Source organism: Diabrotica virgifera, chromosome 2 (genome assembly GCF_917563875.1).
Source record: "Diabrotica virgifera virgifera chromosome 2, PGI_DIABVI_V3a".
Taxonomy (NCBI): Eukaryota; Metazoa; Arthropoda; class Insecta; order Coleoptera; family Chrysomelidae; genus Diabrotica; species Diabrotica virgifera.
The window spans coordinates 158,447,804-158,464,409 of record NC_065444.1 but is presented as its reverse complement, the minus strand read 5'-3'; the positions used below and the strand labels follow the sequence as shown (position 1 = coordinate 158,464,409).

Genomic DNA, 16,606 nt, shown 5'->3' with positions numbered 1-16,606 from the left:
ACATCCAGAAGCCTGTCGCAAAGTCTCACTAGAAATGATGGTAGATGGTCACTAAGAAACAGATTTCCTACAACTGACCATAGAAAGGAATTTAAGAGAACACTGAAGAGAACATACACTGGAATTTGAAGTTAGCCATTTGAAGGAACAACTAGCGATTAGTAAAAATAAAATAGAAAGATTAAGAGAACAGGTGACAATATTGCAAGAAGAGTGTAAGGTAATTGAAAATAATGCAAAAACTACACAGTCCAATCTGGAAAACGAATGTCAAAAACTGATGAAAGAGAAGAATGTGTTAAATAAACAATAGCAAGAATACCAAAATGCATTAAATGAATTACAAGTTCAAAGCCAACGTCAGCTAGCACAAAAAGAGAATGTAACCGAAGAAGTTAGTCTGCGGATGACCACAGTTGAACAGCAAGAAGATAATGACCAGATTTCTCTGGAAAACATTAAAAAGAGTCAAAAGAAAGATAACGACTTAAGAGTTATACGAGATTGGCTTAAAAATGGAGTAAGACCTCTTTGGCAGGAAATATCTAAATACAGTCGAACTATAAAGGCGTACTGGGCTCAATGGGAATCCTTGCATCTTTCGAATGGTTTGTTATATCGGAAGTGGGAAAGTTCCGATGGAGTACGTATAGTTCAACAGGTGGTACTGCCAAAATCACACATTAAAAGTGTGTTGGAAGACCTTCATAGCAGCCTGTCTGGAGGACATTTTGGAGTAAAAAGAACACTGGCCAGAGTTCGAGACAGATTTTATTGGATCAATTGTCGCCGAGATGTAGAAGAATGGTGTAAGAAATGCGATTTATGTAACGGAAGAAAAGGCCCTAGAACAAGAAGTCGTGGTAAAATGGCACAATATCTTTCCGGAGAGCCTTTTGAACGACTTGCAGTAGATATTCTCGGTCCACTCCCGCTGACAGAGAGAGGAAACAAGTACTTAATGGTTGCAATGGATTATTTTTCGGAATGGCCTGAAATTGCACCCCTTCCTAATCAAGAAGCGACAAGAAGAGAAATGAAGCTTCCTCAAGATCTTATTTTCGGAAGATTGCCTCCCTGCGAAGAAGAACCTTCATCCCTGACCTACGTTGAAAAGAAAGATTGGAAAAAGTCTACGAATTTGCTCGTAAAAGTTTGAAGCTCCAAAGTGATAGAGCCAAGTCCAGGCTCGATATGCATGCTACTGGGACAATTTTCGAAAGAGGCGACCCAGTATGGCTATACAATCCCACACGCAAGACAGGACTTTGTCCGAAACTTCAACGAAACTGGGAAGGCCCGTACACCGTTTTGAAGAAAATAAATGATCTAGTCTACCGCATCCAGTTTTCAGCTAGAAGTAAACCCAAGGTAGTTCATATCGAGAGATTAGCCCCATATCATGGAACTGATCCACCCTGTTGGCTTCAACCAGACCCTGATAGACCAGTTATTCGAGGCGAATAACTATAAAGGAGGGAGCAGTGTTATGACAGTTCCGTAGATTGATCCTACATTGAAAAATTACCTTGACGTAAAAGAAGAAGTAGTCACGTACGAGAATGTTCTGGATGTCATGGAATAACTCAGAAATGTCTGGTGACGTCCAGAACGTCAGAAATCTATATAAACATACGTGTTTGACATTTTACAGTTCAGTTGTAATTGAGTATTTAAAGTTGATAGTTGTCATTGAGTTTGTATTGTAATTGAAGTTAAATAAAGTATTTTAAAGAAGTTGTAACAATATTTAAAAAGAGAATAGTCCTGCTTGTATTTTTTACTATAAGCATTATGCTTACAAATTCGGACTCTACTAATTATACTGTGAGACAATTAAAAATTAGATATAGAGACGGTGGCTACGTTGTTCACGTATTTTAAACGTCTCTTTCGGCTATTGAAGTACTTTCCAAACAACTAAAGGCACACTGCATATATATCATAATTAACATTGACATTAACATAACAATAAAGTAATTAATTTATTTTTCTTTTACCTATAGACAGTGGCGTTCATGGAGGTTTGGTGGTACTTGAGCCATCTTTTAACGGAGACACGATGGCGACAGCTCTTGGAATTCCAGCGAGTAAAAATATAATCCGTAGACATCTCACAGCTGAGCTGGATGCTCTCATTTTACCCGCCAGGTACGTCATATTTTGTCAACTGGAAGAACTTCAAGCCGAAGCAGCCAGAGTTATATCAAAACATAGATAATCAATCAAATGTCTAACTTTTTTGTTGCCTAACATGTTTTGTATTTTTGGAAACCCGAGAAGTAGTATAATATTTAGTGTATAATTTTACAATCGGTTTTGTGCTATTCTGTCCTGGATTTTTTAGATTTATTTTAAAATTCATTGCAAAACTGTAACTAATATAGGCAAGCAAAACGACAACAGGAGCTAACTGTACTTAATCTCTATTTTAAATTTAAGTAATCGCAGAATTATCCACCATTTCAAAATTAATATTACGAATAAAATTTGTTGCATAGGTAAATATTAAATATGATACAGAACATAAATAACTGGAGTGAAGCCCAGCCAATATCCTAAATAGCAAAGAAACTAAAACTATGTTGATGACAGTGGTAAATACCAGTACATAGGTAATACATATTATTTATAAATTTAATCTTATTGTATATCAATATTATCTCCATTATAGGATGAAGACTATTGTAGGTATATGCTCTTAAATACGAGTGTATCACTTTCTGTTTGATAATAATATCTATCATTGATATGTTCGATTATTGTCAATAGATCATATTTCAGCTTGTTATAATATCGAAAGTTTTTGATTTCACTCTTTGTTTCAGTTATTATCTACTTTCATTAATAGTTAGAAGCTTGGATCTCATTATTAATATACGATAATTTTCTTTATTTGATAGCATTCTGTGTCATGTGCCATTTATTTGTAAGTCTCACCTGATTTTCATTAGTTTAAAATATCGTCAAATTATATATACTGGGTGATTCCTCAAAAATGTTCAATATCTGAGTTGTAAATTCTAGACCTTAAAATGCAACATCGTTATACAAATATTTTCAATATTTTCTTTTTTTGTCATGAAATAATCTCTTTGGATGTGATTTTGTCCACTTTTGTCCGTTATAGATTGAGTTTCGCTCTTTTAAAAGAATGTGTTAATATTCGCCATATCTAATGTCTTTTCTATTTCAAGCATATTATCTCCAGCTTCATTTCTAGTTATAATGATTAGTCCTCGATGTATTGCTTGAGGTCCTGCCTTGTATTAAAGGAATATCATTCAGTATATCTCCTAATTAAACATAGAGAGTTTTTACCCTATTTTCACCCAGACTTGCTTGGGGAGCTTACATATATTTCACTATAAGCAATATATAAACTCCATGCCTAGTGTAACTTTTAACTTTTCCCTACATACCACAATTTGTATCTTTCAACTAAGTATGTCGTTCTTTGTCCTTTCTACTTCGTCACTTGAATACAACCAACTACATACTCTTGTCAGACTTCCATGATTTCAAGACCCTATGCTAATTTTCCTAACATGTAATGGTACCTATTCCCTCTGAAATAGTCCTCACCTGAAAATCCGATCAAAGACTTTTTTGCTTCCGGAATATTTTACCTCAGAAGATGCCATCGTTCCAGTATCATTAGTATTATGTATTATAAAATGCATGCCCTGAAAAAAATTTTGGACGATTGATGTCTGAATGCTTTTCTATTAGCGTCATGTCCTGCACGATTTAACCAACACACCACCAATGTAAAGTTCAGTATTACTCCACACCCGCTTACATTTTTCTGTACAGTTTAAGATCACTACTTGCCATGTGATTGTTGCCCGTATCGCGCCACTAGGGGGCACGTACTTTATTCGGGATACGCTTAGATGGACGATCGGAGTGACAAAAAAGTTAAAAATTGCAACGGAGATATTAGAGGAGTTTGGAGATTGCACGAATTAATGACAAGAAGAAAAAACATATGCTTTTCATAGCATTTAAGATACCTAATTTTGTTGGCGAATGGATTTAGTGTCCGCAGTCATATAAACCCAAACAAACAACAAACAAGATACCTAATTAGGGTATATTCAATATCAAAATTCCAGCTACAAAATACGAAGCATTGTGGGGTTGAAGTTCCTGAAAAAAAGTAAGAGGCAAAGATCAACGAAGACTTTATAAGATGTTTAAGCCGACGCCGCCACATGAGGATTAAGACAAAGTGAATGATGATTATAATGATCGTTAAGAGTTTATTGAATAAATTGTCTCTTAAGCATGCTAATAAAACGATACTCATTGAGAGTGGATATTTTTACCAGGTAGTATTTGTGAAGTGAAGTTTTCATGTTGCAAATTCCTATTAGAATGTAAATGTATCCGAGAATACAAAGAAACAAGAATCCGAGAATATTGATATAAAGAGTGCGGTAAGACAGGGTTGTGTTCTATCGCTGCTACTGTTTAACCTATACAGTGAAGCCATATTTCAGGAAGCGATAGAGGAGCTAAGTGATGGAATCTCTATAACCGGAAGAATAGTAAATAACATAAGATTCGCTGATGACACCGTTATAATGGCAGACACCTGGGAATCGCTACAAGAATTGCTAAATAGAATTACCGATTATTGCATTCGATACGGACAAAAATAACAAGAAAGAACTAAATTTATGATCGTCTCAAAAACAGAACATGGAAATGAAAGGTTAATGATAGAGCAAACCCAAATAGAAAAAGTAAAGACACACAAACATCTGGGAACCTGGGTCGATAACAAAAATGACCAAAGCAAAGAAATTAAAATCCGAATTGCAACTGCAAGGCAAGCATTTATAAAAATGAAGACACTGCTTACAAACAAAGACCTTCAGTTGCCTCTCAGATTGAGGACTCTAAGATCCTACATATTTTCTATATTTCTATATGGAATGGAAGCTTGGACATTGAAGAGACAACACATAAGAAGAATAGAAGCGTTGGAAATGGGGTGTTATAGAAGAATATTGAAAATTCAGTGGGTTCAAATGATTACTAATGTTGAAGTCCTACGAAGTTTAAATAAGGAGTTAGAAATTATGAAGATAAAAACTAGAAAACTGGAATATTTGGGTCACATTACCAGAGGAGAAAAATACGAGTTGCTGAGAATTATTATACAAGAAAGGATCCAAGGAAGAAAAGCATAGGAAGAAAACGTATCTCCTGGCTGAGAAACCTTAGAGAATGGTTTAACTGTAGTTCATTATAACTGTTCAGAGCAGCAGCAAACAAAGTGACCATAGCCATTATGATATCCAACCTCTGATAGGAGAGGGAACTTTAAGAAGAAGATGTACATGTATACCTATTATCCAGTGTAGAACATCTAAATGAAAAAAAGTCTAATTATTCCCGAATAATTACCTCCTGTTCGTCTTAGTACTATCGGACATCGTTTACCTACCTAACTTGCCGGTGCTTACGTGTTAAAACTTCTTAAAATCAATGCAGAAGAGATCAATGGGATGGCCTTAATCATTCCTTATCCAAACATTAATCGTTTTCGAGAAAAGAATATAATCACCAATACTAGCAAGAATGTTGACGATAACTGCATCCTTTGGGTGTAAAAGTACACTCATTCGAACAGAAAACAGAAAAAATACGATTTATAGTTACCGTAAGCGTAATCCAAGATGTAACAAAAATATAATAGGTATTGCTCGATATAATAAAGAAATAAACATAAATTGTTAGTCAAAAAACTTGTGATGGGTTTCATAAAATATAATCTAAAAATTAAATGATAACCTTCCCTTCATTATCGGTAAGAAGAATATAGGATAATACTATACGTCTTTGTTTTTTAATTCTTCATACGGCAATATAATATGCGAGCAATAATACCGTATGAGTTTTAAAAGAGTAGTTTTCTTCCATTATCATGATCTAACATTTCAATATTTTGACTATAGGGCACAATTTCATTATCCACTTTAACTTTTCAAATTGATTATAAAAAAACAAATCAGTTACGAACCGTTTGGACAATAAATCTGTAGGTATTTAGCTCTCTGGTTTCCAAAGTATCAAAAGTGTTTGTAATGAATGTGCAATTTTTAATGAAATCCAATGTTTACTAAATCAAAACTTATTTACAGAATACAATAAATCAAACTATTATACTTTAATTTATAATACCATGATTTAAGAATAAAATAATTTATTCAATATAATATACATTTATTTCCATATACATCCACATAAAAGGCATAAATTGGACATACAATACTACAATAAAAGCTAGAATTTTAAAAGTACCTACATAAAAGTTAGACCCAAAAAAAACCCAAAAAACGTTTTTTGATGTTTTTTGTGCTGATTGAACGTATTTCGCAAAATTTTTGAATCTCTTAAAGGACTCAGTTACTTCAAATTATGTAGCTATATAAAAATCTTAATTTGATCTACATATTTGGAAGTCTATAAAATGGGAAATCTCCAAAGAACCTCTAAAAACTGTTTTTGGCTTTTTGAAGATGGCGCACCTTACGAAAAAATTTTAAAAAATATATAAAAATAGCTTTTGTTCAAATATACAAAATAAAAAAATAGACATACAGCCATTTCAACAAAAAACTTGCGCATTTTTCCAAAAAAATGAATTTTGAAATCCTGCACACTCAACTAACGAGCCTTTTTTAATTTTTAAATTGATTGCATCCCACTTAAAAAAATAATAAATATTATTCTAAAGCTATTTGCTTGTGGTATCTTATACAATAATATTGTTTTGTGCAATACTGTTTTATTTTTTATTCTAAAAATAATAAAAACGAAAAAATTACGTGTTTATGATTGGCGGGAGGTTATGGCGGATTAAAATTGCACTAAATTAAATTTTTTAATCTCATAGAACCTAAAAAATGATAAAAATTGAATTCTGGACATGATGAAGTGAGGGCAGTTTGCATTTCTTAATTTTTTAAAATATATCAAAATATTCTACCATATTACAAGTTTACCGTTTATTTTAAGATCTCTGTTAAAATCCCTACAATCAAAATATGTCCAATTTATGTCCATCCGGTATGCTTTTACACATAAAAACACAATATACACAAACATTCTATGTTATGTTATTGCTATTCCTTGCACTGCCAAACTTGAATGTTAGAGCACCTGGTGTATTTCAAATCCGTATCACGTCACTATCTTCTGCGACTAAACTATTTTTAAGTACATCTAGGCCAGTTTTCAAGAATAAGTTTTTATTTAAATTGAAATATATTTCCATTTTTAAGTTTTACGGAAAATAGTAACGCTAAAATGCAATTTTATTTTTAGTCCATAATTTTTATAATCATATACTTATTGAGTTAGTTAGTCTTAATAGTTCAGAGAAATAAAGGTTTTGTCGGGACACTTGAGCAGCCAGGTTTCAAATGGATTTTTTGGGTACTATATACCTAATACATTATAAATACAAAAATGCCCGTCACAGTTCGGACGAGAAACTTAGTTATTAACAAATAAGGGTCAAAAATGGCAGTTTTTTCATTTAAATCGCTACAGGTAAAAATAGGGTAATTAAATATATTATTTATACTATTCTTCTTTTTGTAGATGAGCGAAGGTTTAAAATGGCACTTTTTGAATTTTGGTCCGATCCTTTTTTGTTTCGGAAAGTGCAAAATAAGACTAAAATTTTAAAAATAAAAAATGTGCTATACCTTTTGCGCAAATGGCCTTAAGACTTTCGTATTGCACAAAAAATTGAGTCAATCATTTCATATAATTCAAAAAAAATTTAAGACGATTCGTCAATTAGTTTAAATTTTATTCAATTTTTTTATCGCAAAGAGCTTTTTTTTCGCAATGTTATTGTTTAGAAAATAATAATGACATAGCAATTCTGTGGAAACCACATAAAACACTCAAGAATAATAGTTATATTTTTACGGTATTGAAAAAAAAATCATTAAAAAGTCGTTTTTATCACTCCGAAAAAAGTTTAGTAAAATAGAGTCATTTTTGGCTTCTAAAAAATTCGAATAACTTTGTTAATATTGACTATAGAGTAAATCTACTTAATGATTTCAGAAGCTGGTATTTTTATACAAATTTTCAGAAAAAACCTTTTGTCTAGGTTAATTAGGTTCAAAGATAGCCACTTTTATTATTTAATTCGCAGTAACTTCTACATACATCAAATTCTCCTGTAACAGTGTTAGTTACCATACTACTCCGAAACGGCTTGGCCGATTTTTATAAAATTTTACACGTTTATCCTGTAGGACGTTGAAGAGGTTTTAATCTATTTTTATACCCATAAGTTATAAGGGGGGTTGCCCCCTGACATTTTTATTATTTTTTTGGACAAAATTATCTACCTTAATTTTATATGATGTAGAATTAAAAAATACATACAACCCTTAATTTTCACTCTTCTGTCACCAACCCCTATTTGTTAATAGCCATCTATATATTTACATCTATAAAATTCTCATGTCCCAGTGTTAGTTTCCATACTTCTCCGAGACCGCTTGACCAATTTTTATGAAATTATATATGTATATTCGGTAGGTCTTAGAATCGGTCGTAATCTATTTTTCATATCCCTGAGTGATAAGGGGAGTTCTCCCTAATATTTTGTAATGTTAGGTGGGATTGTGTGTACATAACGTACTCTATAAAACTACGAGTACATACAAATTAAAAAAATTATGATCAAAATCCATCAACAAGTTCCAGCGATATTAATCGCAGCATATATTTGCAGAATCAGTTTCATTTTTTGAGTGCACGTATTTTAGTAATTCCCCTCCACCGACCACGAATTAATTTCTTTCGGACGCCATTTTTAAAGCTTTATTAACCACTCTGTTGAGGTTTAAAGTTTACTCAAACTTTTACACATAACCTATATATCTTCAGCTTCAAAAAGGCTCTAGTTGGGTTGCTTAATTGTTATAAACAAAGTAGCCGTCAATTAAATAAAAAAGTGGCTAACTTTGACAATAATTAACCTAGACGTAAAGTTTTTCTTTGAGAATTCGTGTAAAAATACCAGTTTTTCAAATTCCATTGTAGTTTTAGTCTACAGTCAATATTAACAAAGCTATTAAAATTGTTTATAAGCCAAAAATGATTCTATTTTAGTAAAATGTTTTCTGAGTGATAAAAATGACTTTTTCTAAGATTCTTTAAATGCGTTGAAAACATGACTATTCTTTTTTCATGTTGTTTTCACAGAATTTCTGTGTTATTATTATTTTCTGAACAATAACATTGCGAAAAAAAAGCTCTTTGGGATAAACAAATTGACTAAAACTTTTCACGCAATATGAAAGTCCTAAATTTATTTTCGCCAAAGTTATAGCAAATATTTTTTTTTTTTTTTAATTTTAGTTTTATTTTGCAATATCCGAAGCAACAAATAATCGGACCAAAATTCAAAAGAAGGCTATTTTAAACCTCGGCTCATCTACTAGAAGAAAAATATTATAAATAAGACATTTAATTGCCTTTTTTTACCTGTAGAGATTTAAACGAAAAAACTCTCATTTTTGACCCTTATTTGTTAATAACTAAGTTTCTCGTCCGAACTGTGACGGGCATTTTTGTATTTATAATGTATTAGGTATATAGTACCCAAAAAAACCCATTTGCAACCTGGCTGCTCAAGTGTCCTGGACATGGTATATTTTTGCCTTATTTCCCTGGTGTATAACGTAGTTATCTTATACTACTTGTAATAGTAATTTTCAACAGAATAAGCCCTTCCAATGATCCTCAAAGCTATTCCAATCGAACAAACAGCTTCTAGACCAAATCGAGGATGCACCTACCAGTTGTTATCTCTCTGTACTTACGGAGAAGCCAGTTTTCAAAGAAAACTGAAGAGTTCTGCTGCTCTCATAGATCTCTTAACAGCTTTTTCGACACATAACAGTCTGGCGAGAACGAATGGTGTATAAACTCTTACGCAATATTCCTTCCAAATTGATCACCAGGTTAATAGGAAATATAATATGTTTTTGGCTTATATCTTAGTCAGAACTATGCATTACCATTAGGATTTTAGTTAAAAATAGCAATCTAATGCTTCTTGCGCTACTTTTAATTTTAAAAGGATTAAGAGTCAAAGTAAAAATGTATTTTTAGTTAAATTACTTTTTAAAATAAATATTTTCAGAAGATGGTGGTGTGTATGTATTTTATACCAACATTAAATTTTAAATTTGCATGTGTCAGTGTTAGACTAGCATAAAAACAAATGAAGTGTTGTTTAAATTGGTGTTTCTTTTATACACACATAATGTGATTCAAAGTTAGAAGAAGTTGGCATTCAAAGTAATTACTACTTATAGGTACAAGAAAATAACATTATATTATACCACTTTGTTAATTTACATAAAGGTATAAACTTAGTAAAATATATCTGAACTAATAACTAAAAAGGCCTTAAGTCAAAAATACCGATTTTGAATTAAATTTTTAGTACTTTTAAAAAATCGATGAAAATCGATGAAAAGCGATTGAATTTGAACGCTTAGTTGAATTTAATCGTTAGTTTTTAAAATAGAGATGAAAATCAGTCATTGTCTATTATTATTTTTCGATTTTTCGTAACGTATTAAAAAACTGAAATGGGCTAAATCCTAAAAGCTTAAATGGGTTTAGATGAAACTTCTTAAAGACCATTAATAGACCAGGGCCTTTAGCACAAAGTAAATCGATGTGTAAATACAGCATCAGGAAACTTGCGACTTTTTTCATTATGTTCAGGATGATCTCAAGAAAGAAGTCTACCATAGGAAAATGGGTGGACATGCATAGTTGCTTTTAAAAGTGTATAAAATGCTTCCAAAATACATAAGAATGCCAAGGCCAGATTTTGTTATTAAGGGGGTTTTTGGGGTTGCTGAAAACCAATTCGCCATCAGAACCAAGCACCGATGAACCTGGTGCCCAGATTCACTGCTAAGACACGTCGTCATCTGGTGTTTCGAGCTGACTGTGGCTAATAGGTGCTCCGATAGTTGCTTTTGATGACCTATTCTGGTACAGCAACCCTAAAAACCTCCCGTGTAATCATTTTGCATCAATTTAATGTCGAAAACCCTCGAAACTCAAGAAGATGATGTGTCTTAGCAGTGACACTGGGCAACAGGTGCTCCGGGGGTAGTCGTGTTCGGTGACACTAGAAACCCCAGAAGTAACAAAATTTGGCCCTTAGTATGCCATTTGGACATGTTTATTCACTTTTGGATGCATTTTATACACTTTAAAAGGCAATTATGCATTTCCACCCAATTTTTTATTGTAGACTTTTTTCTGATATCATCATCATGAACCCAATGTAAAACTCCACGAGGAAAAAATTTTCTGTAGTTGGCTGTATACCATTTATTACAAAAAACCATAAAATCCTATATAAAAGGCATATTTGTTAAAATCCCTATACAGGGCTACATCATAAAACAAACAGAACTAGTTTTCAATCGGTTGACCGTCACTTGCTTCTACACAGCCATGATGTGAACAAGTCAAATTTAGCTCAATGGTACCTCGAGCGTGAAACATTGGATATTTTGTACATCCATGTGTAAAGTCACATCAATTTTATATGTTCCTACGACGGATTAATCTTAAATGGCTTTTACCCTAATATTTTTACTTTGGTGGTTAGCATGTTTGATTCAAGAAACACTGATGATGATGGGTCAACCGATTGAAAACTAGTTCTGTTTGTTTTATGATGTAGCTCTGTATAGGGATTTTAACAAATATACCTTTTATAAAGGATTTCATGGTTTTATCCAATGTAAAACGTTCTAGTTAGTGTGTCTCTAGGTGTTGCATTTAAAAATAAATTTATTCCGGTATTTTTAGTGCTAAATGCCATGATATAGAAGGGCTAGGACAAAATGATCCGAACATAAGAAAATACAAACATTAATGAGGTAAAGATATAGCAAGGAGGCGCTATTTATTATTTGAGAATGACAAATTGCATAATCAACAGTTGTTGATATAAAAAGATCAGAATTTGATCTCAATCTAAGGTTACAATGACCTCTCACACTATTTATAACTCTGGAAGTATGGCACATTGCCGACAACTCCTTAATTCCTCCAATATAGGTATTTGCAATTGACTAAAAATACTAATATTTTACACGTGAGATTTAACTCTTTATCACCGTGAGTATTGAGTCACCCAGCTGCCGTTGCTTAATGCTAGTTTCGGGCTTATTCCTAGTAGTTCGTTTTTTCAGTACCACTTACATTTGAAAATCCACTTTTCCATCTGAGAAAGTGACCGATGAAATAATAGCAATCCCAGGTATGGCATATAGCCAAGTAAATGACTGTTCTGGAAAGTAATTTTCAGGGGCAACTCCGAATTGCATGAAAATTTGGATTTAGGCTCCACTTATCCTCCACTTCAAAGTGGAATTTTTGCCGTTGGTTGCTTTTGCTTGGGGGGTAACAGCCACCCTTTCTCTCGGTGAAAAAGCGCGTGTTTAAAATAAGCCAGGAAATGGATAATTTGACTGATTAATTATAAGCAACTTAATTCTATAGAGTTTTTTTTATGTAAGTCAATACTTTTAGAGTTATTTGCGATTGAAAATGTTAATTTTTCGACAAAAAAAACTACGTTTTCAGACCGTTTTTCGCAAATAACTCAAAAAGTAAATATTGTATCGAAAAAATTCCTCAGAAAAATGTAGCATATAAAAAAACAAAAAAAAATGGTGCACACTTAAGTCTATAAACTGAGTAAAAGAAAAGTTTATAGCTCATGAAAAATACGTTCTTATTCGTCTAATTCCAAATCGAATATTTCAACGTAAAATAACCGCAAAATTAAGCAATTTTCGGGAAAAACTTATTAACATTTTTTAATGTGTTTAAAAAAAGCTTTATTTTTATATTTTACAAAATTTCTAGCATCAAAAATAAACGAGTAACACTGAAAAAAATGTTGGCCTCTATATTTTTGGTAAAAAAAAATCGTGAAAATCTTCCTCTATTTAGCACCCTAAATAAAATTAATCGTTACCACTTTACCATTTACTTTAAATGTATGTATATTTTTTATATGATCTGTAAGTTTAACCGGTTTAAAGGGCTTATTTAAAAAAAAATTGTTTTATAGTAACAAAATTTTTTTCTACAAATTGTGGAAACATTTACTATTTTCAAAATAACTTAAAAAGTATTGGTGATATGAAAAATCTCAAAAAGCAAAAAAATGTAGATTTTGCTGTTATAAATATGTTAGTTTTATTTTGTTTTTCTGTTAGACAAAAATTGGTAAGATGTGGCTGTTCAAATTTTGCATACACTCGTGATTAATGACTCGTTCAAGTCCTTTACACTATAACCCTTTCAAAAATAAGCACTTTAAACAGGTGAAACTGACAGAGCATATAAAAACTAGATAATTAAAATAAATTGCTTGTAAAGCGGTAACGATTAATTTCATTTGGGGAGTTAAACACGGGGAGATTCTCATGACTATTTTACCAAAAAGAAGGGGCCGACTTTATTTTGAACGTAACTCGCGTATTTTTATTGTTAGAAACTTTTAAAAACATCTAAAAAAAAAATTTTTATACACTTTAAAAAAGTTTAAACCGGTTTTTCCCGAAAAGTGCTTCATTTTTTTTGTTATTTCACGATGAAATATTAGATTTGGAATTGGACGAATAAATACGTGTTTTTCATAAGCTACACATTTGCTTTTGCTTGATCTATAGACCTCACGAATACACAACTCTTTTCGTTTCTTTTCTAAGCTACGTTTTTGCTAAAAATATTTTTTTCGATAAAGTATTTACTTTTTGAGTTATTTGCAAAAAACCGTCTGAAAACGTAATTTTTTGTCGAAAAATAAACATTTTTAATCGCAAATAACTCGAAAAGTAATGACACATAAAAACTCTATAAATCAAAAGTTGCTAATAATCAGTCAATTAATCCATTTCCGGGCTTATCTTGAATGTATGTTTTTTCAACCCCGAGAAGGGGTGTCTGTCAACCCCACATAAAAGCAACCAACGGCACAAATTCAACTTTGAAGTGGAGGGTAAATAGAACCTAAATCCAAATTTACATGCGACACGGAGTTGCCCCTGAAAAGTACACGGTATCGCCCTATTTTCCGTTCATTTACTGGTCTAATATAAATCTTAGAAAAGAAGGTTTGTCCTGTATTGTAACTACAGTAAAAACTCTATTGCGAAAGCAGTATATTGGATTATGAAAAATAAATCGCAAATAAAACATAGATAAATATAAAGTGGAAGTGTTTTGATTAAGTATGGGATATAGAATATATTTCTCATATAAAATACCAACAGATAGAGAACATAGAGAATATAGATAATAGTTCTAAGTAAGAAATATATAGAGCTTTTTACTTTGTGTACATGCTTTTAGATGCAAAAAATAGAAAGTGTGATGTAAATGAAACGAGTACCTACTTCATTTATAAATAATGGTAATCATACCTTTAATACAGTTATAAATTGTAGGCACAAAATAAAAAAAAAAACAAAATGTATTCTACATTAAAATGCCCAAGATATAGAAGAAGAAATTTGTGAGTCACCAAAGCATTGATGTGAGAGTTGACATAGGAATTAAAAATGATCAGAATTGTAGCTAGTATAAAGATCTGTAGTCCAATTTTATAAATGTCTTTTCGACAGAAAGCAGAATCATATGCCAGAAGAGTAAAAGATCATCATTGCAGTTAACTAATAAAACTGGCATAATAAAAAATATAACTAATAGATAATGATAAAAAAAGGTTCTTGAATAAAACCTAATCAATAGTTTGATCATTTCATTGAACGATAATAATAATTTAATTGTAATTATACCTACCATAGGCGACAAAACATAACTTTTTTGGAATGGTTTTTAACGTAAATTAAGTTTAGGTAAATCCTTGTGGGATCGGTGAGACCGCAGACGTTCGAAAAATAAAATAAAATTTTAAACAATCGATGTATAATGTTATGCTTTTAAATTAATAAATATAATAAAGATAAAGGTAAGTCTCCGTGCTTTTGATGTCAGATACACGCTAGTCACGTTTTTTAATATTTTTGTTTACATTATGCTCTTCCCCTTATGATACTCAAAAACTAAACGAATATATTACATCTAGTCCATTCACTCACTGTAAAATATTGCAAAACTTCTAAATTTTAAAGAATCGATTGGATTGATATGAAATTTGGCATACGTATACCTAACATGTCAAATAAAAAAAAGACATTGTGTCGATATGTGCTTCTTTTCGGGGATGAATTTCACCCCTTCTCGTGGGTAAAAAAATATACGTTCACAATAAGTCCTAAATTGCATAAACTGACTAATTCTAAGCAACTTTTTTCTGTAGTGGTTTTTTACTAAGTTAACAATTTTTGAGTTATTTGCGAGTGAATATGTTCATTTTTTCAACAAAAAACCACGTTTTTAAACGGTTTTTAGCAAATGACTCAAAAAGTAAGTATTTTGTGGAAAAAAATATTTGTAGAAAAAATATAGCTAATAAAAAAGTGAATAATATGGTGTATGTATGAATTGTCTTCACACAGCAGAAGCAGAGTTGTAGCTATAAATAGGTTCATATTCTTTAAATTCCAAATCTAATAATCTAACGTGAAATAACCAAAAAATTAAAAACTTTTTGGGGAACCTCATTATAATTTTTTAAACAGCTTAAAACATCTTTATTGTCGTTTCTTAAAAAAGTTTTTAGCGTCAAAAGTAAGCTAGTTACGCACAAAATAAAGTTGGTCCTTTTTTTTTTGGTAAAAAATTGTGAAAATCACCCCCTAATTATCATCCCAAATGAAATTAATCGTTATCGCTTCACAAGTTCCTTTACTCGTGTATATATAATATGATCTGTAAGATCGGATCTGATCGGTTTAAATTGTTTAATTTTGAAAGGGCTGTCGTTGAACGAGCTTAAACGAGTTACAAATCACATATGCAAATTTTGAACAGCCATATCTTAACCAATTTTTGTCTTAGACAAAAATAAAGAGTCGAAAATATTCAGAAAAGCAAAACCTACATTTTTTTTGAGATTTATCAAAAATAATTTTGAGGTTAATTTGAAAAAGAAAATATTTTTTTAAAAATTAAAAATTAAAAATATTTTACTTTAAAACCAATGTTTTTCAAAAAAAAAGTACTTTGGACTGATGAAACATACAGATCGTTTAAATAAAGCAACTAAAGCTACAACGATTAATTTCGTTTAAGATGCTAATTAGGAAGTAGTTTTCCTGATTTTTTTACCAAAAAAAAGGGACCACCTTTATTTTGAGCGCATCTTGCCTACTTTTGATGTTAGGAAAGTTTTTTAAAAACAAAGATAAAACTTTTTTAAACGCTTTAAAAAAGTTGTAATGATTTTTACCCAAAAACTGTGTAATTTTTTGGTTATTTCGCGTTGAAATATTCAATTTGGAATTTGACGAATATGATCTTTTTTGATTAGCAAAACTCTCGTTCTATTGGGTCTAGACACCTCATGAATACACCATTCCTTTCACTTCTTTATAAGCTATAG

General features: G+C 31.4%; 1 protein-coding gene across 6 annotated transcripts in view; it reads left to right on the top strand.

Moving 5' to 3' along the window:
- The window catches only part of LOC114330643 (kazrin), a 490,500-nt gene that overhangs the window by 462,470 nt on the left and 11,424 nt on the right, over positions 1 to 16,606 (top strand). For 5 of the 6 annotated variants that reach the window (XM_028280046.2, XM_028280051.2, XM_028280047.2 and 2 more), the window contains one exon: positions 2,007 to 2,151. In XM_028280046.2, coding sequence (XP_028135847.1) covers positions 2,007 to 2,151 — 145 coding nt within the window. Of the gene's footprint in view, positions 1 to 2,006; positions 6,226 to 16,606 lie in introns of those variants that run through there. The other variant, XM_028280052.2, reaches the window with a different exon arrangement.